Source organism: Paroedura picta, chromosome 2 (assembly GCF_049243985.1).
Source record: "Paroedura picta isolate Pp20150507F chromosome 2, Ppicta_v3.0, whole genome shotgun sequence".
In the NCBI taxonomy this organism is placed as follows: Eukaryota; Metazoa; Chordata; class Lepidosauria; order Squamata; family Gekkonidae; genus Paroedura; species Paroedura picta.
This window is the reverse complement of record NC_135370.1, coordinates 138,951,332-138,977,959: the sequence shown is the minus strand read 5'-3', so window position 1 is coordinate 138,977,959 and position 26,628 is coordinate 138,951,332. Positions and strand designations below refer to the sequence as shown.

General features: G+C 45.5%; 2 protein-coding genes across 2 annotated transcripts in view; one reads left to right on the top strand and one right to left on the bottom strand.

Annotated features, from left to right (window-relative positions):
- Positions 1–216: 216 nt before the first annotated feature.
- Positions 217–1,429, top strand: LOC143828807 (uncharacterized). Its single transcript, XM_077319011.1, has 4 exons — positions 217–593; positions 842–928; positions 1,048–1,167; positions 1,301–1,429. Exons 1-4 carry the CDS (start codon positions 251–253, stop codon positions 1,414–1,416), a joined length of 666 nt encoding a protein of 221 aa, XP_077175126.1. The 5' UTR covers positions 217–250; the 3' UTR covers positions 1,417–1,429.
- A 181-nt stretch (positions 1,430–1,610) lies between these two features.
- Positions 1,611–26,628, bottom strand: part of LOC143828946 (uncharacterized) — a 42,985-nt gene continuing 17,967 nt past the window's right edge. The window contains exons 2-4 of the mRNA XM_077319101.1: positions 2,934–3,148; positions 2,672–2,755; positions 1,611–2,392 (exon numbers count right to left, since the gene is read on the bottom strand). Of these exons, the coding sequence (XP_077175216.1) occupies positions 1,890–2,392; positions 2,672–2,755; positions 2,934–3,148 (802 nt within the window). The 3' untranslated portion in view covers positions 1,611–1,889. The remainder of the gene's footprint in view (positions 2,393–2,671; positions 2,756–2,933; positions 3,149–26,628) is intronic.

Genomic DNA, 26,628 nt, shown 5'->3' with positions numbered 1-26,628 from the left:
TCCAAAAGCACTGTGACAGCCCTAAATGCTAACTCCCCACTGAAATTGACAAACACAATACGGAAGCGCTGAATGGGGAAAGTTCGGGGAGGCGGGTAGCCAGGAAGTATTGGCGACCCCTGTCAAACCAGAGGATCAATCCACTTATGTTCCAATGAATAATTTTATTGGTGGGCAGCTTTGATACATTTAAAAAACGGGGTGGTCGATCGGAGCAACGTACGTTCGTTCCCTAACCGTCATTCCGAAGATGCCGAAGCCACGGAAGGGCTCCTTCTGGCAGCGCGCCGAGGCTGAGGCACTTCTGGAGCTTGTGCTCCAATCGAAGAGTGTTGGCCGCCTTATGGCCAGCACCCACTGCCACACCAAGGGTGCTTACCTGGTGTTGGCTTCAAAGCTGAGGGAGAGGGGCTACGTCCGGACCTGGGAGCAGGTCCGGACAAAATTCAAGCGACTTAAGCTGGACTTCCTAAACAGTCTGGAACAGTGGGGGGGGATCCCGCAGCCAAGTGGGAGAACGGTCTTCCACGACCAGATGGTTAAAATATGGGAGAAGGCTGGGAAGCCCCCCCTGGACATGAGGAGGCATATGGGTGAGTGCTGCCCTCGTTGTGTTTTGCCCTTAAACATGCATGGAATGACTAGCTGCCTCTTTCCCCTGCTGTCCCCAATGAAATTCAAGAAGGTATTTAGATGCTGTCAACCCCCTCAGACTTAGCCAGCCAGTACTGTAGAACCACTTTGGTTATGCGCTTAGACTCTAACTGTGGTGTGTCCACCAGCTGTGTTTCATCTCTGTTTTGTGTGCTTTTAATTATGATTTGTCTTTTTCTTTGCCCAGCCACACAATCACCATCCAAGCTGGCAACAGCACCTGAGCGTGAGGAGGGGGAGGAAGAGGGACCTTCCACCTCGGGACAGGCTGCAGGTGAGAGTTTTATGTCTGTGAGGGAGACCCATGTGTGTGTACCCCCATGGAGCCATATGGGAGCCTGATGTGATGCTTCCTTTTGGAGTGTGATCAAATTCTTTGTTTGATTTCTATAGCTGAAACTGTGGAGGCAAGGCTGCGTGCCATGGAGGCCAGAGTTACTTCCCTGGAGGCTCAAGTGGCAGAGCTGAAAGGGGAGATTGAGCAGCAAAGGCAACAGAGGGAGGCGGAAGAACGTAGGTTATGTTCCCCACTGCCCAACTCTTCTCACACTGTGGCTAAGGCCACTTAAAAGTGTATGCATGTAAACTAAAGAAATTTGAAAATATGTGTGGCACTAATGTGTACTTTTTCTCCCTCCCCACACAGTTAAGAAGAAGGAGGATGAGGACCTCTTCCGCCGCAAAGTCCGGGGGTCCGTGGGAAGGTTGAGCAGGAGAGTGAGGGAGATGGAAGGGGCTGGGCAGGGGAGCAGTGGGACCTGAGTTTTGTTTCCTGTTTGTGTTTTGGGGTAGGGGTTGGGGGGGGGGGCTCCAAGTTTCATTCCCTAATGTTTTTCCCCCTGTTAAATGTATACTTTTGTTAAAAAAAATAGGTTTTCCAGGGGGGTGGGGGGTGGTGGTGCTGGTGGGGCTCCAAGTTTCATTCCCTAATGTTTTTCCCCTGTTAAAATGTTTTTTAAAATAAAATGTTATTGCAAATTTTATAACAAGATTCCAGTGTGACTTCTTAAACTCGCACATATTTAACCCCACACCACACTCCTAAAACTCCTTGAACTAACACCCCTCCAACCTCCAACCCACACAGCAGTACCACAATATAGACAATCACTAGAGAGGCCGCTTTCGGCCTTGCAGATTCTACAGTAGGGTACACAGAGACAGAGTCAAAAATATAAACTTTATTCAACAAACAACAAAACACAGATAACATGAAATAGAAAAAGTGGGCAAAACTAGGAGGGGGAGTACTTGTCTGCTGGTTTTATTTTTCTCTTTCCGAGAATAGTCCTCCTTCTTGTTTGGGTGGAGGCATTCTGAGAGGGAGTCGGTGGGGTGGGTGCTGGAAGTGGTGGTGTTGGTGTGGGTGGTGGTGGGGGGGGGGCGATTTGTGGAGGGTAGGCCCTTTCCATGACCACTACAGCCCTCTCCATGAGTCTCCTTATCAGTCGCACCTCCTCCACGCCTTCGCGTAGGATTTGGTTTGTCTCTCTAAGGACTGCCCTCAATTTTCTCCCCTCCTGGGCAATGAGTGTGAGCATGGCTTGGTCAGCGGCCGCGGCACGCCGTGACTCCTCATAGCAGTGCTCAAGGAGCCTCTCTCCCACGCTTGTCAAGACGGAGACGCGCCTCAGCCTGCCGCGTTCCCTCGTAAGCCTCTCCTCTGCTGGGAGCGCACCTCTAGGTGGTGGGCTGCCTGGAGCCAGGGGTGGTTCCTCCTCCTCATCTGAAAGAACCTCTGTTGGCAAAAAATGAGAAACAAAACTGTTAGTAACATCAATAAAGTCAAAACACACCATGGTGGACATGGTGTTCTTTTTTGTCCCCGTGTTTTCCTGCCAAGAATTTAAACAATCCCCGGCGAGCACATGGCTATTGTTTGTTTGCCCATGGTGTGCTTTTACTTTTGCCTACTTTCACAGCAGGACTCTCAACAATTAAAAGGGAGCACATGGTTAGTGCCTAGCGACATTGTCCTGCAGCTATGGCTCGAAAGGAACAGGTCATGCACGCTCACCATCTTGAATCTGTATCCGCCTGCGCCGGGCAGGAGGTCCAAGCACCCCAGGCTGTTCCTCCTCCTGTGTTCCGGGTATGAAATCTGCAAAAAAAGGAAAAAAACAGATCTAGGACCAAAGGGTGGCAAAGCCAGCTTCAAAGCCTACACCAGCAACGCAGAGGGACTCTCTTCTTTCTCTTAGCAGTGCTGCTGCCCTGCACAAACAGAAAAGCACAAAGCAGTTAAAACAGCCCCCCGCCCTATTTTTACTAATACTTACCAATGTTAGTTGATGCCCCCGAATCACTATCCACGTCAGGTGCTGCTGGAGACTCTAGGGGCCCCGTCCCTGGCAACTGTGTCTCTGTGGACAAGAGCAGAAAATAGTGAAAAATGAGCAAGCATACACCATGAACCACAAAGCAAGCTCCCAAAGTAGTGAGCCAAAGTACTGCAGAAGGCCTATGGGCGAGGCATGCAGCAAATATTTTGGGGCTGTTGGTTAAACATTACCGTTTCAAATACTAACCACATCAAGCACTCCACAGCCAACCATCTTATTAAATCTTTTAAAAATTAAAATTAAATTATAAAATTAAAACCGTTTCAAATAGTAACCACAGCAAGCACTCCACAGCCTACCATCTTTTAAAATCTTTTAAAAATTAAAATTAAATTATAAAATTAAAACCGTTTCAAATAGTAACCACAGCAAGCACTCCACAGCCTACCATCTTATGCGTTGCAACGAACACACGAGAAAACGATGCCCAAACGTCAGAACACACATTTGCTCAAAAGGAAATATAAAATAAAAAGAAAATCACTTACCGGAGGCAAGGGGCGTTTGCTCAGGAGCCTCCTCTGGCTCACCAGGAACGATTGCGATCAGGTCCAGCGTTACCGATTCCGCGGCTCGTTGCTGGACGGGGGGTGGAGGGCGAAAGCTGGACGAGGTGCCCTCGCCGGGATCCTCCTCAGCGGGTGGTTCCTCGACCGGGGCAGCCGGCTTCCGAACCACCTTAAGGCTCCGGCCGACGCGCTTCGGCCTGCCGGATCCTTCCCCGTCTCCGTACAGCTGGCGCTGCTCCTCGAAGTAGGGGCAGGTAACCTTTTCGTTGCCGGAACCCTTATTATGGTTCACGGCACGCATGTACTCTGCCCTCATTGTCTTGGTCTTCGACCGGCATTCAAGGCCGGTCCTGTTGTGGCCCAGGGCGCGCATCTTAATGGCCACTTGTTCGAAGACCTCCCTATTCCTGTGGGAGGACTGGAACGCGTCCTGGATTTTCTCCTCCGAGAAAATCCCGATCAGGTCCCTGATCTCCGCGTCCCTCCAAGTTGGGCCACGGCCGGTTGCAGGGACGGACGAGGCTTGAGAAGACGATTCCATGTTGCTTTCGCTAGTAGCTGAGCAAAATGGTGGTGGGAGGTGCAGGGTGCAACGGATCATATACCTTCCCGCACACAAAGACAAAGGGACTAGCCGGCTCCTGATTGGTAGAGGGCAGTAGGGGACACGCGCATTGGCCACATTAGGTCACATGTCACGTTCAAAGCTCCTCGCGCGGGAACAGGATCTGCTCCTAATGGCCAGATTGGCGCCCTTGTTGTTTGACTTAACGCATGCGCTGATTCGTTTACACGCGAGAAGAGCAGTTTGAACATGCAGCGGGAGCCATTTTAGGAAAATTGTCCGCCATTACACAAACGCATGCCGGTGTTCAACCGAGAGCAAGTGCGGCAGTACTCGGCAGTTCCCCAATAATATTCACCAGCCACAGCATAAATCAACCAAACATGACATGTTACTGGCGTACGTTCGTTGGCACGCTCAGAGGAATGTTTTTTAAAATGAACGGGGGACGGCGACTCCGCTTGCCGGAGGTCTAGCCGCCAATGGAAGGGGTTGTCCGCACCCAAGCACAAGCACGCACCGGGAACCACACAAAGACCCACTACACATAAGCCGCCCCTCATGATATCACCACGAATCATGTCTATTGAACCCCTGTAAGCTAAGCAGGAGACTGCGAGCGGCGACCGTTCGTTGGCACGCTCAGAGGAAAATTTTTTAAAATGAACGGGGGACGGCAACTCCGCTTGCCGGAGGTCTAGCCGCCAATGGAAGGGGTTGTCCGCACCCAAGCACAAGCACGCACCGGGAACCACACAAAGACCCACTACACATAAGCCGCCCCTCATGATATCACCACGAATCATGTCTATTGAACCCCTCTAAGCTAAGCAGGAGACTGCGAGCGGCGAACGTTCGTTGGCACGCTCAGAGGAAAATTTTTTAAAATGCTCCCTGTACGTTGACTCCGCTAGGACTGGCCGATGGTAGACGGGGTTTTAAGCTTTGGGCAAATTTTGGGAACGTGACGGTGTGTGCCACTGTGCTTGTGAAAAACTCTTGTGGTGTCCGGGCAGAATTTCCGAAAGTGATCGTGCTTGAAAGCCAGTCGCTGTCCCGTTGCCTCGTAGATCCCCGCTCGCTCGGAGAAAAAAAAAATGGCGAACAGTTCGCCGGAAGTTTGGAGGACAGGCTCGGGAGGAGGGACTTTGAAGAACCCGCAACAATGGTTACGCACAGGTCTTTAGCGCTACTGTTGCAGATTGGTTGCAGGAGTGTATCGCTATCCGGAGGGTGAATCCAGTTTTCTGGATTCCCCTAAAAGCGCTACAACGAAGCGCTTTTGGCGGGTCGGTTTCAGGATTGTTGCAGATCGTTTACGACGTCGTGCGTTATGGCAAATTAGTAGCGTTTTCAATCAGCAACCATTGTGCTATTTTTAAGCCGTGGGAAATGCCCCTTAAAGATGGCTATCATGTCCCCTCTCAACCTCCTTTTCTCCAGGCTGAACATTCCCAAGTCCCTCAACCTATCTTCATAGGGCTTGGTCCCTTGGCCCCAGATCATCTTCGTCGCTCACCTCTGTACCCTTTCAATTTTATCTACGTCCTTCTTGAAGTGAGGCCTCCAGAACTGCACACAGTACTCCAGGTGTGGTCTGACCAGTGCCGTATACATGCCTCTGTTGATACAGCCCAAAATGGCATTTGCCTTTTTTACCGCTGCATCACACTGCCTGCTCATGTTTAGTTTACAATCCACAAGTACCCCAAGGTCTCGTTCACACACAGTGCTACCTAGAAGCGTATCCCCCATCCAGTAGGCATGCTTTTCATTTTTCTGACCCAGATGCAGAACTTTACACTTATCTTTATTAAATTGCATCTTGTTCTCATTTGCCCATTTTTCCATTGTGTTCAGATCTCGTTGAACTCTGTCTCTATCTTCCGGAGTATTTGCCAGTCCTCCCAATTTGGTGTCATCTGCAAACTTGATGAGTAGTCCCTCCACTCCCTCATCTAGATCATTAATAAATACGTTAAAAAGTACCAGGCTGAGCACCGAGCCCTGAGGTACCCCGCTACTCACCTCTCTCCAGTCTGATGAAACACCATTGACTACAACTCTTTGAGTGCAGTTCTCTAACCAATTCCCTATCCACCTGACTATCTGAAAATCCAGATTGCAGTCCTTCAATTTATCCATCAGAACATCATGGGGAACCTTGTCAAAAGCTTTACTAAAATCCAAGTAAATGACATCAACCGAATTTCCCCGATCCAGCAAACCTGTTACTTGGTCAAAAAAGGAAACCAGGTTGGTCTTGCAAGACCTGTTGGAGACAAATCCATGCTGACTTCCTTGGATCACCAAATTGTCCTCCAGATGTTTGCAGATCGCTCACTTTAAAATCTGCTCCATTATCTTCCCCACAACAGAGGTCAGACTCACATAGGAAACAAGGAGAGTCCAATAGGTTAATCCATCCTTTTTCAACCTTCTGACCATGAAGGAGGCCCTCAAATAATTGTTCTGACTTCAAGGAGCCCCAGAAGTGATGTCAGCTGGCCATGCCCCCTGCCATGCCCCCAGAAGTGACATCATTACCCACATCCTTAGCCCTCCTTTTGCTCCCTCCACTTGCCTTTACTACTATTATGGTGGCTCTGGCTCATGTAGACCGGAAAGAAGAGTAGAAGCTGAGAAGACAGCCTGGATCCCACCCATGCTATGCCACTTCAGAGTTCCCATGGACCCCTGGTTGGGAATCCTTGGTTTAATCGATTGGTTTTTGCCACACAAAATGGGTTAGAAAAATGTAGTTTTATTAGTTTGAGCACTTAATTCTATTTAGTCATCTGTTTTGAGCATAAATGTACTCTCATTCATATGTAGGAAGAGGCAGCAGCAAGGTATAAGTTACATATATGGCTTCACAGGACTCACATCAACCAAGCAGCCAAGGTAAGTCTGCCTTTTTTGCTGAACTGCGAGTCAAGAAATAAAAATACAGATTAGATTAAAGAGAGCAATATATTACAGTGCAACTATCTTCTAATGGCAAAAAGGTGGCGAGCGTGAGAAAGATAAGGTATGGTCAGGGTGAAAGTAAGAAGATATTGGCTGGTGCGAAGTACTGTTCAATTGTTGAAGTTGGATCTCCTACCTTCTATTTCCCCTGAGAGAAACAGTAGTAGTGAGAAATATTAGTTACTTTCACCCCCTGCTAATTTTACACCTTGCTTCTTGGAACTGTCCCCTGAATGAAAGAATCTGCCACATCGCATCCTCAGTGTGTCTCCTTTATGTCTTCCTCGACCAGTGACCAGGGATCCTCAGTTCCTTCCTGGCCCTGGCCTTGGCTGTTAGTCTGCTTCCTGCCAGTCTTCTCTGGTATCAACTCCAACTTTGTCTTAAGCCTTGACCTGATTCCCCCGAACCTGATTATGGAATTCTTGCCATGGTTGCTGAAGTTCCTTGTCCCCCTGTGCTTTTCCTGCAGGTGTACACTTGACCCTTTGTAGGATTCTGATGCAGGTGCAAAAGTGATGAAAGAGTACAAGTCACCCTAGTGTTTCTAGTAGAAAGGTGATTTGCTCATTCTGATTAAAAGGAGGAGAAAAACACATTGGACCTCTTTATCTTTCTAGGAGGCTGAGACTCTGAGCCTAAATATATGAAGCAGCCTGCTTGTTTGCAGAAGGATAACTTGGAATATCATTTCTTTATGATGATGTACTAAGCAGTTAGTACAAGTTTTTTAAAGCCATATGAATATATTGCCTAATGTTCAGAAATAAACTGGATTGAGAAGAGTCAAACAACTGCAGGTTCGCTCCATATCCTGGACTGATTCTGCACTTACTTTGTTTTTTCCATTGTGGATCCTGCTGAATTTAAACTCGGGTTGATTTAAAGATCGATTTAAACTCGGGTCTTCCTCTATCCCCCCCCCCCATTGAAAGTGTTCTGCACTCAATTGGGAAGCTCAGAGAGGGAAGAGGAGCCAAGCACAGCAGGAGTCTCTTTCTTTCTTTTCTTGAAGGGGGGAGGGGAGGATTGGAGACAGCAGAGAAGGGGGAATAAATCCAAGAGGCAAATCTCTGCTGAGAGAAGTTAGGGCTTCTGGAGCGCAGTCACTTTAAGACAAGCCTTGTAACCAGGAACCAGGAAGTCTTTGAACTGATGCCCTGGCCTATCAGGGAAGACTGCTTTGCTCCAAGACACAAAGCAGTGAGTTAATTCATAAAAAGGAGACATCTACACATTTACTCATGGTAGTTTTTGAAATATTGAGGCTTATATCCACTCCAGGATATCATGGGAGAAAGATAGGGTCACTGAATCAATCATACATGTTGCAGAGGGAAAATTTAAAGCATCCAAAATCAAAATGGAAATCAAATTCAGAGTAGACTGCAGGGATTTAGTCAATCTGAAAGTGGGTTAAAAGCCCTGTGCAGACTACACCCTGTTCTCCAGCATAATCTGGGAACTGGCTTCTTGATAGATTGTTTAGCTAGTCCATCACCTGTTCATGCCTGTATGTCAATCTGTTTCACCCAATTCCTTCCCAGCGCCATACAGTGCAATGGGCTTTTTGTGAATGGACAATCTATTTGGATCAGCAGCCTTTTATGCATGTGCAGTTCTAGAATAGTCAATGCAAACCTATTCCTCAGTCATTCAGAATCACACAGAGCTGGAAGAGACCACAAAGGGTCATCCAGTCCAGCCCCCCACTTTTGGGAGACTTAAAAATCACACACTCCAGACAGGGGTTCATCCAATTTTACATAAACACAAGTGTTGAGTTGGTCAGTCCTTTAGTGATTGGTTCATGTCTGATTAACTCAGTCGCACACAGGATGTTCAACTGTCAAACAGAGCAAAATTCATGCCATCCCTAACTGGATTGTGCTTGGAAACAGGACTACTGTTTGCCACGTGATCTAAATGCAATGCTTTCATACAGGGATTGTGTTGTAGATTTACTCACTGCATGCAGTATCATGCTTCTATGACTGGGCAAAACTCTGCAGTATTAACCAAATATTCCAGTAGATTGAATTTAGGCAGATGGCAGGGAATGCCTGCCCCTGCCAAAAGGGAGATGTCCCTGGCAGCACAGCCTACACATAGGCATTAGTCATGGCCTGGGCCTGCTGTGTAAGGGAGACTCTGTGGTGTTAAACAGCAATAGAATCAGACAGCGTGCATTTGTTTCCCACCCTACCAATATTACCTTGAGCATTTATGCTGTCTTCCCTTTGGACTGAGTTGGTCTGATTCAGAGGCTTCTTAGCTCTTATTAGTTTTCTCCTAGGGTTCATTTAAAAACTGCCCTGCCATTTTTAGATATGGTTCCGTTTTGAAGCCCGTCTCTTTTGTACAGGTTCAGCTTGTTCCTCTGCATCTGAGCCAATCACATTTCCCCTCTAATAATCCTCCAGACAGAACCCCCATAGCTTCGATGTCAGTGTTTGTAGCACATGACTAGTTTGCCACCTAGTTTGCATATGATGCACACTGACTTTGGTAGGGATGCCTCTCTGAGTTGGGAAATTCCTGAAGACTCTGGGAGTGGAGGTGGGAGTGGGTGGGATTTGGCGTGGGGAGGGACCTCTTGGTTGTAGGATGCTATGGCCTCCAAAGCAGCCATTTTCTCCGGGGGAACTGATCTCTTCAGTCTGGAGATAACCGGTAATTTCAAGGAATCCCCAGGTCCTACCTGGGGACTGGCATCCCTAGTCATTGTGGTGATTATGGGAACTCTAGAAAATGGAATTTTGAACAAAGATGAGAACAAACATTATTATAACACCGTATTCTTTTCTGAACTCTTACAGGTATTCCTGGAGATAGATTCAGGTGGGTAGCTGTGTTGGTCTGAAGCAAAGTTTGAGTCCAGGGGCACCTTTAAGACCAACAAAGATTTATTTAAGAGATATACGCTTTTGTGGTGTACAAGCATATTTCTTCAGATATAATGAAACAAAAAATCTACTGATAGTCTTACTCTCAGAGGGTATGCAGAACATATCTGCTCTGGGGCTACTTGGTTAGGGCCCCCTCCCTCCCTTGAAAACATACATACATACATACATACATACATACATACATACATACATACATACATACATACACAGGCTCCCTTTCCTACCCCCTTCCCCCCTTACCTGTTGGTTTCCCCAACCTCGTCCTTGTTTCCTACCCCCCTCCCTCGCAAACACACCCACACAGACTTTCTTCCCCCCTCCTGTTTTCCCAACATCCCTTTTCCCCCTCTCCCCTTTTCCCCCTTACCTATTGGTTTCCCAACCTCCCTCCGTCCCAAACACACATACAGACTACTTTCCTTTCCCCCTCCTATTTCCCCCCTTACCTGTTAGTTTCCCAACCTTTCTACTAAGCAAACACACACATACAGGCTCCTTTTCCTTTCCCTCTCTTCCATTTCCCCCTTACCTGTAGGTTTCCCGACCTCTTCCTTGTTTCCTTCCCCACCTCCCTCGCAAACATACACACACACACACAGAAACTCCCTTTCTTTTCCCCTCCCCCTTCCCATTTACCTACTTACCCTCAGGCCATGGGCCACCTACACCGCTGGGGACTCGGGTGCTGGGTGGCCCCTGCCTTGGCCTCAGAGGTGGCACGGCTACTGCCTCTGCCTCAGGCTTTGTTGCAAATTCTGGCAGGGGCCTGGGGCACGGCCGCTGCCTCGGCCTTGGGGGTGGTGCAGCAGGTGTTGGCTGAGCCCTGTGGGGTGGTGTGGCAGGCACTGGCTGGTCCTCTTGCAATGCATGGTGGCATGCTGCCTTGGCCTCCTCAGCTGCCTTGGACTCTTCTGGCACAGTCCCTTGGGCAGGACTATGGACATCACATCTGCATTCATATCCATTTGAGGAGGCGCACCAGAAGATGTTCCACATCAAAAAAATTTCAAGCATATATATAGGTAAATAGAGGATGGGGGAGGAGGAGTTAACTTCCAGGAAGGTTTGGCTAGAGTTCAAATGTATTATTAACTGGACAATTATACCTGAGATAGAATTGAGGCAGTAATCAGAATCTTGCAAATGACTGTCAGTCATCAAACAAAGAGTTAAAAGAACAGAAGTTTGAGTTCAGTGGTAGCCCCAAGGTCAACAAGTTCAACTCTGGATACAAATAGAAAGTGAGAGACTAGTTGTTCATTCCTTAACTTACATTTGAAACAGAAAACTGGCCGAGACTTACCTCAGCCGAATGTTGATGCAGCGGAAGGCTTGCTGGGAGAGAGAGGCGATCACCCAGAGGCCCTCCAGTGTGTGTGCTGCTGGAATGCAGCACGTACAGCATCAGGGGCAGGGCGGGGCCGTGGTGACTATTTAAGTCACCACGTGCATAGGTCTCCCTCTTCGCCTGCTGGAGCTGCTCCCCTTCCACCCTCTCTATGTTGTTTACAGGATTGTTCAGGGTCTTGAAGTGGATGTTTTTGGTTTTATTTTCCAATAATTGTCACAGCTGCAGGTTTGCATGGGATGGAGCCTGTTGGCAGGGAGTCTGGTGTGTGATCGGACTCCCTGGGGTTTGGGGCCTGTCTTGAGGTGGCACGTATACGAGCACGGCTTACCCAGCTGGGAGGCCAGGGGCTCGTTTGCCAGGTGGCCTGGGGGCAGTCAAAGCAGGTTGGCGCTTGGTGGCTCCCCCGCATAGGTCACTTCCCTTAGTGGTGGACTTCAGTAGGCAAGGGAATCTGCTCTCCCGGCTGGGAATGGTGCAGGTCCCCAGGGCGCCTCTGGACTCCGTGGGTTGTTGGTGCAGTCTGCTGAGGTCAGGCTCCCTCTCCCATGCTGTGCCAACCCCCCCCCCCCATGGGGAGATAATAAAGCTGTGGCCTTGTTTATCCCAACATTGGTGTTGCGTCTTATTCCAGCATATAATGCCCTCCTGCAAGTCAATTTTCATTAAACGTTATCTATAAGTAAGGTTAATAAGATGTATAAGTAACCAGACAATAAAGAAGCAGAAGCAGAAGAAGAAGCAGAAGAAGAAGAAGAAGAAGAAGAAGAAGAAGAAGAAGAAGAAGAAGAAGAAGAAGAAGAAGAAGAAGAAGAAGAAGAAGAAGAAGAAGAGTTGGTTCTTATATGCTGCTTTTCTCTACCAGAACGAGTCTCAAAGCAGCTTACAATCACCTTCCTTTTCCTCTGCCCACAACAGACACCCTGTGAGGTGGGTGAGGCTGAAAGAGCCCTGATATTCCTGTTCAGTCAGAACAGCTTTATCAGTGCTGTGGCGAGTCCAAGGTCACCCAATTGGTTGCATGTGGGAGAGCTGGGAATCAAACCCGGCTCACCAGATTAGAAGTCCCTGCTCCTAACCACTACACTAAGCTGGCTCTCAATACAGCCAAGATTGGAACAGCATTTTTGGTAAGACATTGTTAAGATAATAAAGGAATAAACAACAGATGTAGGAACTGAGTGTGAATCCACTGGTCTCCTGGCAAAAACAAAAAAACAAGTTTAATTTCTGGGTATAAGTGAGTCCTGAGTGAGTTAGCATGTGTAGAGATATAAGATGCTGATATCGATGTCCCTGTTAAATTCAGAGGGCTTTATTGTCCTGAGTGCTGTGATAACTTGCACTTCAGCAATCTCACTTTCCAGTCTGTTTCTGGAATTCCTTTGCAATTAGGTATTCCTGAGTAATTGGTATCGTGTCATTTATTGTCTTACTAGAAATGGGAGAAAGATACCTGCAAGGTAGTTCTAAGGCTGACATTTTTCCTTTTAACGACTGAGCTCACATTCATCCACCCTAATCTATAACCTTTTCTCCCTTCCATTTCCCCTTCTTTTATCCTTGCTTTCTTCCCCACCCTACCCATGAAGCAATGAGAAAGGAAAACTGTGAACACAGCATTCTGTGATCTGTGTTACTGAGGACAGGGCTTTGCCAGCAGGATATCCACATGTAGACCAGCTTAGACCATTGGAAGGAAAGGAAAAGGAACAGAATACAAATGCCTGATCTCATTCACTCTATACGCTGTTTTACTGGCCTGATATCCAGCTCCCTGTGTCCCAAAATTTCTTACTGAGTAACTTTCCAAATAAAATGCATTGTTAATGTTTTTTATGTGTCTGGGACAGTGCCTCTTCCACTGCAAATAATTATTGTGTTATAAAGCTTTCTAATTTCCATAGAGTTGAGAATTACTTTCCTTGGTTTATGTTTTGGAGATAAACAAAAGTGGATATAACTTTCATCATTTCTTCAGCATTAGGCCTTGTTAGAAAAATTTGAGACAAGACTTTGAATATGTTGTGGTAATGGCAATTGTTTTAATGAGGGCTTGACATTTTCAGATGGAAATCAGCATTTCACCAATAACTGTGATTACTCTAAGGGGGCTGCCTTCAAATAATTAAATATCACCAAGGATGAAATCATTGTACTGACATAGATAAAATGCTTACCTTGTATGCATGACAAGGGATATGTTGTTGGTCTGTATGATTTCTTTTGCAGGACTTTCCTGTTTTCCTTCTTTCTTTGTTTTAATTTTAATTTGGGGGGCATGCCTTAAGAATTCATATTGGTCCAGGATGTAATCCTAGAAGATACTTTGCCCCCCTGCTATAGAGGTCTTTCACACTAAAAGCCAGTAGTTTAAATTGTGATCAGAAGCATGAAAAAATATTTAATATATTGATCCATTCTCTTTGTGGCAATAGACTAGCTGATGTATTCTATAATACTGGTCTTTTCTGCACTAGTGTTTTCCTTTGCTTTCACAGTATAGTCTCATTTTTTCTCTTCTGCATTTCATCCTGCTTTCCAAGTAGACATAAATCGGCATTTCCCCCCCTTCTGCATAGATTTCCCACCCTTCAGCATTCAGTTCACATTCTATTAGCAGTTTTTCTGGGCTTTAAAAAAATGTTTTTGCCATGATTCTGCTCCTTTCTTTGCCTCTAAGATGAAATTAATTCAAAAGCATTACTATTTCCTTGGATTCACACCACCACCTTTTTTTTTTCTTTTCTCAGAAGACACTCATCCAACACCCACATTGTGCAGTGTGGTTGATCTCTCCTTATTGGTCAGTTTTGCACTGACCATGTTTTTGGGAACTGGAGGTTGAGATTCTTCGATCGGTATGTACTGTCAGGTAGCCATTTTAGCAGTCAGTTAAAAACTCATGTCTTTCCTCCCTTCATTGTTGTAAAAACTCGATTTCCTAATTTTTCAATATTGGTAAAAGCCTAGTGTTAATATAAGCGTTAATATCCATAAATCACTGAGAAAAAGTTATTGACAAGGCAAAGTCTAAAAGCTTTACACCAGAATTTAAGGAAGTCATTATCTCCTTTTGACAAATGAAAGATCCCAATGAAAATCAATAAGCCCCTCCCCCCCAAGCCCTTTTGTTTTAGGACCTATCCTGCTTCGCTCGGGTGACCAAAGACAAAAGCCTATGTCTGAATTTGTGTTGAGCATACAAGTGAACAGCACCCACACAGCTACTGGCATCTGGATGAGGCCAGAGCTGCTGCCACCACCTCCATGGATTGCGGGGGTCAGAAAAAAGTGGCCAGCTGTGCCTGCCCCTTATAGAATGTGACTCTGATGGTGCCCACAACTTCTAGTCAGAATGGTTACTCCTGTCCCTCCACTTCCAGGGAATGGATCATCTTTGCAGCACCAGCTATGAATTTGGTCCGGTTCATGGTTCATTAAGTCATGTTCATGAACTGAAGAGCCCATATGAACTTCCACAAGTTTCCATGCAGTTTGTGCTGATTTGTGTCAGTTCATGAAGAGCATCTGAGTGGTGGGGGACTGCACAGCTGAGGGTCAGGAGACTGCACTACTTCACGCGGGCTGGAAAGTAGTCTACATAAACATGCACAATATGTATGCATCCTGTTAAACTTTGTGATTTTTTACAATTTTATAACATTTCTATATTTATTGTGGGATGAGCAGTAACCCAAATATAATACAATGTTTTATTTTGGTCTGTATTGCCTGGAGAGAAGACGACTTAGAGGTGATATGATAGCCATCTTCAAATACTTGAAGGGCTGTCATAGAGAAGATGGAGCAGAGTTGATTTCTGTTGCCCCAGAGAATCAGACCAGAACCAATGGGTTGAAATTAATTCAAAATAATTTTTGGCTAAACATTCAGAAGAAGTTCCTAACAGAACAGTTCCTCAGTGGAACATGCTTCCTCAGAAGGTGGTGAGTTCTCCTTCTCTGGAAGTTTTTAAGCAGAGGGTAGATAGTCATCTGACAAAAAAGCTGATTTTTATGAACTTAAGCAAGACTGTTAGTGGGTGGGCCAGAAGGGATATGCCAGTGTTTGTCTCTTGTGGCCCTTCCTTGCACACCCAGGGAATTGCTGATTGCCACTGTGGAATGGTAGGTGAATTTCCTGGATTCTGGAGATTTCCAGTGGGTGGGAGATCACTTGGGTATGAACTTTGGTTCACTGTGGGTGGGCAGGTAGTTGTGAGTTCCTGCATTGTCCAGGGGGTTGGATTAGATGACCCTGGAGGTCCCTTCCAACTTGATGATTCTATGATTTTGTATATAGACAAAAGCAAACACTAGAAACATGTTCTACACCTACTGAAATCTGAAGTGTGCCCTTGCCCTTACATGCTACCAATAAACACATAGTGGTTATTCTAAAATAATTCACTAAAAATGTAACATTAACACATCACATTAAGCAATAAAACAGGGTTTTATTGTATGTGCGCTCGCTGGTGCTCCGACACCCACACCTCCCCTCCACCCCTGCGGTGCAGCGCTGGCTGTGTTGGGAGTGACCAGCTGGTTTGGGCACTGAAGTCCAGCCCAAAGTCTAGTTGTTCCTTTATGGCGGTGGTCCCAACCACTGGGCCGCGGCTGAGTGCCGGGCCGCGAAGGCCCTGGCACCGGGCCGCGGCTCCCTCTCCCTGCCCCCCCCCGCAAGCTTGCGGCCTGGAAAGCTTCTTACTGTGGGAGGGGGGAGGGAAGCAGAGCCACACGCATGTGCAGAAGTGCTGCGCAATCGCCCTCCCTGCTGCCGCCGGTCCGCAGCCTGTAAAAGATTGCGGACCACTGCTTTATGGGATAGTCCTAAAAGAGGACACTACAAGCAAAAGGTTGTTGGTAGAGCATTAGAAGGATATGGGATCCAGTTTGATAAGTATAGACCAGGATATCCATCTTGATAAATATGAGGGTGTGAGATCACGAGGGCCTTTGAACTGGGCCCTGAAATAACTATGTAACGAGGGGGTCTTCTGCATGATGAAAAAGTTGATGAATGCTGTCTAAGAACATCATGGTTTTTCTGATCTCTGCACTGGAGAAAGAATTGATATCGCACAGGAGTGGTATTTTCTGACTGACTCCTGACAGGATTATCTCAGATTTTATACAAATTGAAATTTCTTAGATGTTTTCAAAGGCAACCCTACACAGAGCTTCTGATTAAAGGAGCTTTGACTCTTGAAGGATATATCCCAAAAATGTATTGGTCTCTAACACTGGACTAGAACCTAGCTGTTCTACTACAGACCAATGAAGTGTGAAACAATGGTCCAGTTTGGAGGTTATGTTCATCCTGCTTTTCCTCTGAGGACCACAGGAAAGTGAACAATTTTATCTTCCTCCCCAATTTTTTCTTCACAACAATCCTGTGAGGTAGATTAAGATATAAAAGATTGACAAGTCCAAGGTCAAGCAGCAAATTTCATGGAGGAGTGGGATTTTGCACCTGGGCATTCCAGATACTAGTCTTAAATTCTTATAACTATCTAGCACAGGTTTCACAGAGGCGTTCATCACAGAACTTTTTAGACAAGTGAACAGGCTGGAGCTCTGGATATAGACAGACTACATTGATCAAAACAATTAAACTAATTCAAGTATCTGAGTAAATGTAAGCTAAAAATAAATATTTTTCTATAAGCTATGGTGTAATCAACAGAAAGGGACAGTTGACCTTTTGCTGCAGCTTTCATAAAATATTTCCAAACTTACTAAAACTGTTTACAATTCATTCAGACTCACTTAAATTTTTCACATTAGGACTTTACCAATTCATTTACTTCAGATTTTACCAACAGCCAATAGCTTCAGCATATGTATAATTCAAAATAAAGACCTTTATATTTAGCTGGGACATAATCTTTAATTTATGGCAAAGTTTAACCTTTAATATGCCAACAGCAGTAACTACAATGGCCCTTTGTGTCTCACTTTGAATCCTGTACTAACAAGAAGCCTACTGGTGAAATGCGTAGGGAATTTTTGGATATTGAACTGAGTAATAAAATATATTTATACCTGATTTTGCACCATCAGCCTTGGCCCCTTTTTTTCTCTCACTGTAAATCTTGACAGGAAACCTCTCAGCAAACTGCATGCAAAAGAGACAGAGATGTTATTGGAAGCTTTGTTTTCTTCAAATGTTTCCTCAACCCGATCATTTAGAGATGACCTATGCCTTTCACTTGACTGATTCTAGCTGTACAAAGCCAAAGCTGAGAGTGAGCTAAGATTGGCCAGGGAAGCCCATTGTAACAAGAAAAGATTTTTCAGTTACGTGAGGAGCAAACGTAAAGTAAAGGAGGCAATAGGCCCGCTGTTGGGTGCGGATGGACAAACTCTAACGAAAGATGCAGAGAAAGCAGAAAGGCTTAGTGCCTATTTTACATCTGTTTTTTCCCACAGGTCAAAGTGTTTAGGCACATCTAGAGATGGCTGTAGCCAAAGGATAGTGTCTGGGTGGCAGGTTAACATGGATAGAGAGGTGGTCGAGAGGCATTTAGCTGCACTGGATGAGTTCAAATCCCCTGGTCCAGATGAAATGCACCCGAGAGTACTCAAAGAACTTTCCAGAGAACTTGCACAGCCCTTGTCCATCATCTTCGGAACCTCTTTAAGGACTGGAGATGTCCCGGAGGACTGGAAAAGAGCAAACGTTATTCCGATCTTCAAAAAAGGGAGGAAGGATGACCCGGGAAACTACAGACCAGTGAGTCTGACCTCTGTTGTGGGGAAGATAATGGAGCAGATATTAAAGGGAGCGATCTGCAAACATCTGGAGGACAATTTGGTGATCCAAGGAAGTCAGCATGGATTTGTCTCCAACAGGTCCTGCCAGACCAACCTCGTTTCCTTTTTTGACCAAGTAACAGGTTTGCTGGATCGGGGAAATTTGGTTGATGTCATTTACTTGGATTTTAGTAAAGCTTTTGACAAGGTTCCCCATGATGTTCTGATGGATAAGTTGAAGGACTGCAATCTGGATTTTCAGATCGTTAGGTGGATAGGGAATTGGTTAGAGAACCGCACTCAAAGAGTTGTTGTCAATGGTGTTTCATCAGACTGGAGAGAGGTGAGTAGCGGGGTACCTCAGGGTTCGGTGCTCGGCCCGGTACTTTTTAACATATTTATTAATGATCTAGATGAGGGGGTGGAGGGACTACTCATCAAGTTTGCAGATGACACCAAATTGGGAGGACTGGCAAATACTCTGGAAGATAGAGACAGAGTTCAACGAGATCTGAACACAATGGAAAAATGGGCAAATGAGAACAAGATGCAATTTAATAAAGATAAGTGTAAAGTTCTGCATCTGGGTCAGAAAAATGAAAAGCATGCCTACTGGATGGGGGATACGCTTCTAGGTAGCACTGTGTGTGAACGAGACCTTGGGGTACTTGTGGATTGTAAACTAAACATGAGCAGGCAGTGTGATGCAGCGGTAAAAAAGGCAAATGCCATTTTGGGCTGTATCAACAGAGCCATCACATCAAAATCACAAGATGTCATAGTCCCATTGTATACGGCACTGGTCAGACCACACCTGGAGTACTGTGTTCAGTTCTGGAGGCCTCACTTCAAGAAGGACATCGATAAAATTGAAAGGGTACAGAGGAGAGCGACGAAGATGATCTGGGGCCAAGGGACCAAGCCCTATGAAGATAGGTTGAGGGACTTGGGAATGTTCAGCCTGGAGAAAAGGAGGTGGAGAGGGGACATGATAGCCCTCTTTAAGTATTTGAAAGGTTGTCACTTGGAGGAGGGCAGGATGCTGTTTCTGCTGGCTGCAGAGGAAAGGACACGTAGTAATGGGTTTAAACTTCAAGTACAACGATATAGGCTAGATATCAGGAAAAAGTTTTTCTCAGTCAGAGTAGTTCAGCAGTGGAATAGGCTGCCTAAGGAGGTGGTGAGCTCCCCCTCACTGGCAGTCTTCAAGCAAAGGTTGGATACACACTTTTCTTGGATGCTTTAGGATGCTTAGGGCTAATCCTGCGTTGAGCAGGGGGTTGGACTAGATGGCCTGTATGGCCCCTTCCAACTCTATGATTCTATGATTCTATGACACTATGCAAAGTGGGGGTCCTCCATTCTTTATAAGCATAGAAATTGGGATAGCCAAACTGACTATCCTCAGCAACATTGCTAATTTTAGTTCAAGATGCAATTTACTCACTATATAAAATATTCAGTGTTGGGAATGTATATGGTTTCCCTGGCCTCAGTATGCAACTCTTCTTGATGAATGAGCCCGCATGAGTCTGTTGTTTTACAAATGACTTCTGTACACTCGAGAAGAGGGCTATGCTCCACTTTTCACACAGTAAGAAAAACAATGATTTCAATCGAAAGATGATATGGAGACAGGAAAAGTTCAGTACTCTTGCATTTTAATGCTGAGAAATGAGCAAGAGTATGGCGTAGACAGATTTTAGGATAATTCTCTCAAGGGCACTGAAAGAAGGTGAAAATCAAATGAGGTGGATTTTAGTGACACATAATCAGGAAGAATCAGGATAAATTGAGATTGCCTCATATCTAATCTGATCCACACAATGAGTTTGATGTAATTTGAAAGGCCAGAGGCTTTATCTGATACAAACAATCATGATTTTTTGCATGACATTAATATGTGAATAGTTTACTCACACTCTTATATCTACTTTGAAATTTTACTGGGAGTAGGGATCCAATCTTTGTTTCTGTGCCTTCTGACAAATGCATGAGGAATAAATTTTGTAGAAGCAGTTTCCCCATCACTGTATTAATTTACTATTGAAAACTACTGAACTGGTTAAATTTCTTCTACAGCTGTTAAAAACAGCTTTGGCTTGATAATTCTCTCCTTTTAATTTTTATTTGTATGAAGTACAAGGAAAAACAAGACAATAATTTTTTTTCTAAATGGGGGAATTTAACATAACAGGCATTATATTTTATCCCAATCTTACATTACATTCCCTGTAAACCTCATTTCTTCACTAGTGATATCATTTGGATTTGCATTTTTAAAGGGTCGACTTTTTCATCTATTTCCGCACTAAAATTTGCTTCTTCTGGTGCTGTCCCACATTGCCCCTTCACTTGCCCAACAGCAAAGGAAGCCCCACAAAACCGGATTTCATCTTCTCAAGGGGGGTCTAATGGGGTCTAATTCAGGGCTGCTCAATGTGGAAATAGATGCAATTGTGGTTTACCCCACGCCCCACCGTTTTGAGTGATTTGGGAATGCCCCTTTTGTGCTGCCCTGCCAGTTTGCACCGACATGGCTGGGCAGTTGTGCTAGAGCAGAGAGCCTGCCAAAGTTCAGATTCCAGTCCAGGAGGTCGGGAGTCAGGGAGGTTTACTCTGAAGGTGCAGCTGGAGTGGGCATGATGCCTTTTCTCATTGCCATCTTCCCTTCCCCCTCCCCTCCTCCATTCTGAAAAACCTGCCTTTAAAAAAAGGGTTGGGGGGTGATTGCTGTTTCTAAGTTTTTTAAAAAGCAGTCTTGCAGTCTTGTGCAGCAGTGTTATAGTGTTATAACCCAGGGTTTAAAAAAATACATTCAGGACACTTTGGGGGGAAGCAATCAAGGGCGCAGAATGGTGGGATTAAAGGGAGCAACAAAAACAAGGTCCAACCTGGCACAATTTTGCAAAAAACACATTTTTTAAAAGGGGAAGGGAGCAAAGCATGATGGGAGGCTGCCTCCGTTGGACATTTCAGAAAGCATGTCACAAATTTCAACCTGGGAAATAAGGGGAGGAAAGTCCAAATGTGGCAATGCTAGAGTTGTTGCATCAACCAAAGGAAATCCAAAGCGAGACTAAAAGAAGGTATGTCAATCAGAGTGAATACAGTGTTGTAATATTCATGTCCAATTTTGTCAATTCAGTCACCCAACAGAGAGTGTTGACAATATTGGACATGAATATTACCACAATATCACCAGAGTTTTTCAATTGTAAATAGATCCATGGTATTTGTTCCCATCCCTCAGACGTCCCATTCCCTGTTTAGACATATAAGAGTTTACTATAATGACAGAATGAAATATCCTTATCCATGGTTCCTCCCCTTTATATTTGTGAAACTGGCCTCGGGGAAGAGTGAGTCCAGCTGTCCAAGTTGGAATAGGGCTGCACCCTGATTGGCCCTGCCCCTGCGGCTCCCGCCCTCTCTCACCGAGCGCTCACCCCTTGCCTCACAGACACACCTGGCTGCTGGAGCCACCATGTCTGCAAGTCTCCGCCACTCCACCCGTGCACTTGCCGGGCCCCAGGTAAGTGGCTGCGCCAGTGTGAGGGGTGGGGGAAGACCCCTTCCCTAGGGCTGGGCAACTGCCTCCATGAGGTGGCAAAAGTGCTTGCTGGGCCCCAGGGAAGTGGCCGCAACGGGGGGGGGGAGATCCCTTCCCTGGGGCCAGGCAAGCGCTTCCGCACCAGTAGGGGGGAAGGGGAGGGGGGAATTCCCTTCCCTAGGACCTGCCAAGTGTTTTCACAGCCTGTGCGAGGTGGTGGAAGCACTTGCCCAGCCCCAGGATGCACCGCCATCTGGTGGGGGGCCTTTCAAAGCCCATTCTTATGAACAGGCTTTGCAGCAAGTAATTATATAAGGCTGAGTCCAGCTTGGCATAGTGCTTAAGAGTGGTGGCCTCTAATCTGGAGAATTAGGTTTGATTCTCCATTCCTCCACATGCAGCCAGCTAAGTGACATTCCAAGGACAGTTCTCAGAGCTCTGTCAGTCTCACCTACCTCACAGGTTGTCTGTTGTGGGGAGAGGAATAGTAGGCAAATGTAAGCCACTTTGAGACTCCTTCGGGTAGAGAAGAACAGGGTATCAAAAAACCTATTCTTCATTTTCTTCTAACTACATCTCCAGAAATCTTATCCCATGTAAAAGAAGTGTAGATAAGTGAAGCTAAATATAAGTTAGTTTCATTTTCCCCCAGACTTCTAGCAGTTTATATCATTGTTCTGTTTTACCCTTAGAATAATCCTGCAAAGCAGTTGAGGCTCAGAGGCTCAGAGAATATAACTGGCCCAGTATTATCCCGTGAGTTTCAATGGCACAATGGAAACCTGAATCCAGCTCTTCCAGATCCAAATGTTCTTCTCCTTCATTTGTGTAATTATCATATGCCCATGTACATGGGCATGTACATGGGTCATACAGTACAGCAGCAGCTCCTGTGCTGCAGGACATGGATATGAAAGAGGCCCACATGGTTTTGTAGGATAGCAACATGAAGTAGACCTGTCATCAATGATCCTTCATAAAGCAAATGCTCAAGTTAACTTTGTCATCCATTCAAGATTCAACAACTCCAGCGAAAGCAGTTCAGGATTTCTTCCAAAGTACATTATTTTTTCCCTTGTATTGCCTTGACTTCTCTTGTTTCCCATGATGGAACAGGTTCTCTGCTTGCAGCAGTTTCACTCCTATAAAAATTAATCAGAACACTTATGCTACCTCTCTGCACTGTACTTATCAAAGAGACCGAGGGCTGTTCCAGCACTCTAGTCAAAGGCCTTAGATCAGAGAGATGTAAAGTTGCCCACAAACTTGCTACAGGCACCTCAGTCAAACTGCCAGCATCTGTTCCCAGTGAATCATTTTGTCAAGGTATTGTTTCACTGGAGTGTGAAAGGAATAATGTTATTCCAGTTCATAAAGGTTGTACAGCTGCAAATGTGTGTGTGTGTGAGGGGGGGAGGGAGTTTAAAAGGCCCTTTTCTTCTCCTTGCTGTACTGTATACTACAGCATGAAAATTGATGACCACCTACTAGGTAGACATTGGTCTGCTATGCAGATGACCATGTAGAGATCTGTATGCCCAACTTTCTGGCAAGCTGACTGTTAGTGTCCATACAATCGGATGACAATGGGAAGCATGGTGATACTTAGGGTTGTTGTGCCATTGAAAAGAAGTTGAGCTTTTTTTTCCAGATCTGAAGTTTGGAAATATGTTCCATACCAATATTTTGGAATATTTGTGTCCCCAACATTTTGTGGGTCTATTACTCTCTATGAGGGAGACTATTTGCAGGGAGGGGGGTGTTTTTCAAGGTTCTGATGCCAAAATTACAGGTGCATCTAGTCCTGCCTATCCATTACAGATATTCCCATGCTTCTAGTGGTTTGGATCAAAAGGTTCTGATTCCCCTGAACAAGGTACCACCGGGTATTTTACTTGTCCCCATTTCCCCCCATGAACATAAGAACATAAAAGCCCTTCTGAATCCAACCAGTGGTCCATCTAGACCAGTGGTTCATCTAATCCAGCATCTGTCACACATAGTGGCCAACCAGTTCCTCTGAAGGGCAAACCACAGGACATGGATTGGAAACTGAGTCATCCCCCTGATGTTGCCTCCTGACTCAGGGATTCTGAGGTTTAATGCCTCTGAATGTAGGGGTTCCTTTCAGACACTATGGCTAGTAGTCACTGATAGACCTGTCCTCTATGAATCTAATCCCCCTTTCAAGTTTTCTATGCCTGTGGCCATCACTATACTATTCTATCAGTGTTCAGCAGATGCTCAAACATGCTGCAGGTAGAATTTCAGCAAGTGCTGATGTTGCTCATCAGGAAGTGCTCTGGCACATTCATCAGTGCCAGATTCTGGGTAGTTGTCACACTGCATAATAAGTGATATATGATATTCTGGCAGTTCTGGAGCAGACTTTAGAAACTGTGTGTCATACCATCCATGATTGTTTGCAGAATCCACACCTAGGTTGTCCCTCACCACCAGGTGAAGGAGGTGGGCTGTTCAGTAAATTAGAATTATATTGTTTTGTTTTCTTCAAATGTTTCCTCAATCCCATTTAGACCATTACCTATGCCTTTTACTTGACTGATTCTAGCCCTACAAAGGTGGCACTGTGCAAAGTGGGGGTCCTCCATTCTTTGTAAGTATAGGAATTGGTGTAGCCAAACTGACAAGAAGCTGTGAGCACCACCAGAGTCACCTTCTGGGAGGTGCAGGCACACTGTGTCTTGGGGGGTGGGCAGAAGGATATGTCTGAGGAAGAAAGCATTGAGATGGCAGCTGCTCAGGATCCATCTCTTCTACTTGTGCCACCTCCAACCTGGCTGACAATGACAGGATGTTTTGGAAGTCATTAATTCATAGGCTCATCGTCATAAACAGGAAGCAACTTGATAGCTCATAAATGTACACCTTTGGCCTGTCACCTTATCTGTTTGGCAAGGATAATTAATCACCTCTGTATTATTTTAAAATGTATTTATTATTTATAAATTTATTATATTTATTGACCGCTGCTCTTGGTCCAGCCAGTTTGTAGCAGTTTACAACAGTAAGCATAAAATACAATAAAATCACCACATTCCCATAAAATTCCCACAAACCCGTATTCCCACCCACTCACCCCCAACAGATATGATGGACCATTTGGCTCAATGCCTCAGGAAGGGTGTTTAGAGGATTTACCAAGCAGATCTTCCTTGCCCTAGCCTCAACCAAAGGCCTGGTAGAAGAGCTCCATCCTGTAGACCTGGGATAGCTCCAATAGGGCCCTAAGCTCCTCCAGGAGCTCATTCCACCAGGTAGACACCAGAATTGAAAAGGCCCTGGCCCTGGTCGAGGCCAGGTGCACTTCCTGTGGGCCAGGGATCACCAACTTATTCAGATTTGTAGAGCATAGAGCTCTGTGAGGGGCATAAGGAGTTAGACAGTCCCTCAGAAACACTGGATCCAGACTGCAATTAGCCTTAAAGGTCAATACCATAGCCTTGTACTTAATCCAGAATGCAATTGGCTATGAATGCAGCTTCTGCCGCACCTGCTGGATGTCAGGTCTCCAAGGTGTTCTTGTAAGAACCTTCACAGCTGCAATTTGTACCAGCTATAATCTCCAGATCAAGGACAACAGCACATATGCATAACGTAAGTTACAGAAACCTAGTTCGGAGGTGATGGTTGTGTGGTTCACTGTGGCCAGGTGTTCTGGGTCCATGTAATGGGTGCTAGTAGCCATGCTTGGTGATGGTGGAAATACACCAGCTGGGCTACCTTTGTGACTTGCGCCTCCATAGCTAAGAAGGAATTCCTGGCCAAGGGCAAGGTCCCCAACTGCACCCCATCCAGGCAGGGAGGATGTGCTTCCTGATCTAGCCCTTTCCTACCAAGCCACAGGACCTCCATCTTGGAAGGGTTGAGTTTCAGACTATTCTGCTTGAACCAGACTGCCACCACTACCAAACATCTGGCAAATGTTTCTGGGAGAGACTTGGGGCAGTCGTCCAGTAGGAGTGATAAATGAGGCCATTTTAAATTTGGGTACAGAATTGCCTGCCAACTGGATACTCTAACCACCGACTGGACACAGCAAAGAAGAGGACCTTCTTGCAGAATGTCGGAGATATCTCAGTAGTGTCTCAGCAGATAATCCATTGTAAATTGTCCACTTATAAACAATGGAAAGTCCAGGAGGGTTTGTGTGCTATAAAGAAATAGTCTACTGCAATGTCTACTGTATACATCACCTTGTTTTCACTGCATTGTCTTCCACCTTTTTAATCCGCTTTCTCTCATGCATTAGGTGGTTGCATTTGTTTCTAAGCCCACGACTCTAGTTTTATTGCATCTTTATATGGTGACTTATGCTGTCTGAATTGTGTGTGTGTGTGTAGTCATTTGCCTTGAATTTCAGTGACAAAACTGTTTGATAAATAAACTACAGTAAGTAAGTAAATGTGCAGAATATATAGCTACACAAAAAGACAAGTGATCATCTCCTGGATTATTTGAACAGAACACATGTAGTTTCACTCCTGGCTGTCACTGATGCTATTGGCACAATTTAAACCCTCAAACAGGATTGCCTTCATCTGTTTCTAGTTAAGGGATTTCTTTGCTGTGTCCTCACATGCAGCCATTGCAAGCGAGTGTGGCATATGGCTGTGGAAAGCTGGGAGGGCTCAAGATCTGGGCTCAGGTTTGGCAGCAAATATGGTCTCCTGGCTAGAGCAAGCACCGTCTGGCCAAAGACCTTCAAAACGGTCTTCCATCTGTATCTCTCATATAAATAAAAGCAATCAGTAGTGTGGCCTGAGCACTGATTTGGGTTTTTTTTTTTTTAAGGTTTCACCAAATCTCAAAGGTTTGAGGGAGGTTACAATGTAGTTAAGGGCATAATACATGGAAAAGTTCTTATGCAGAAGGGTCCCAATACACCTGGAGTGTTGAGTTCAGGAAAGCCTAACCCAGCAAATTCTGAAATGAATTGTATCATGGTTTCTGAATCTGTAAGTGCATTGAACTCTAAATTAGATCCCAGCCTTAT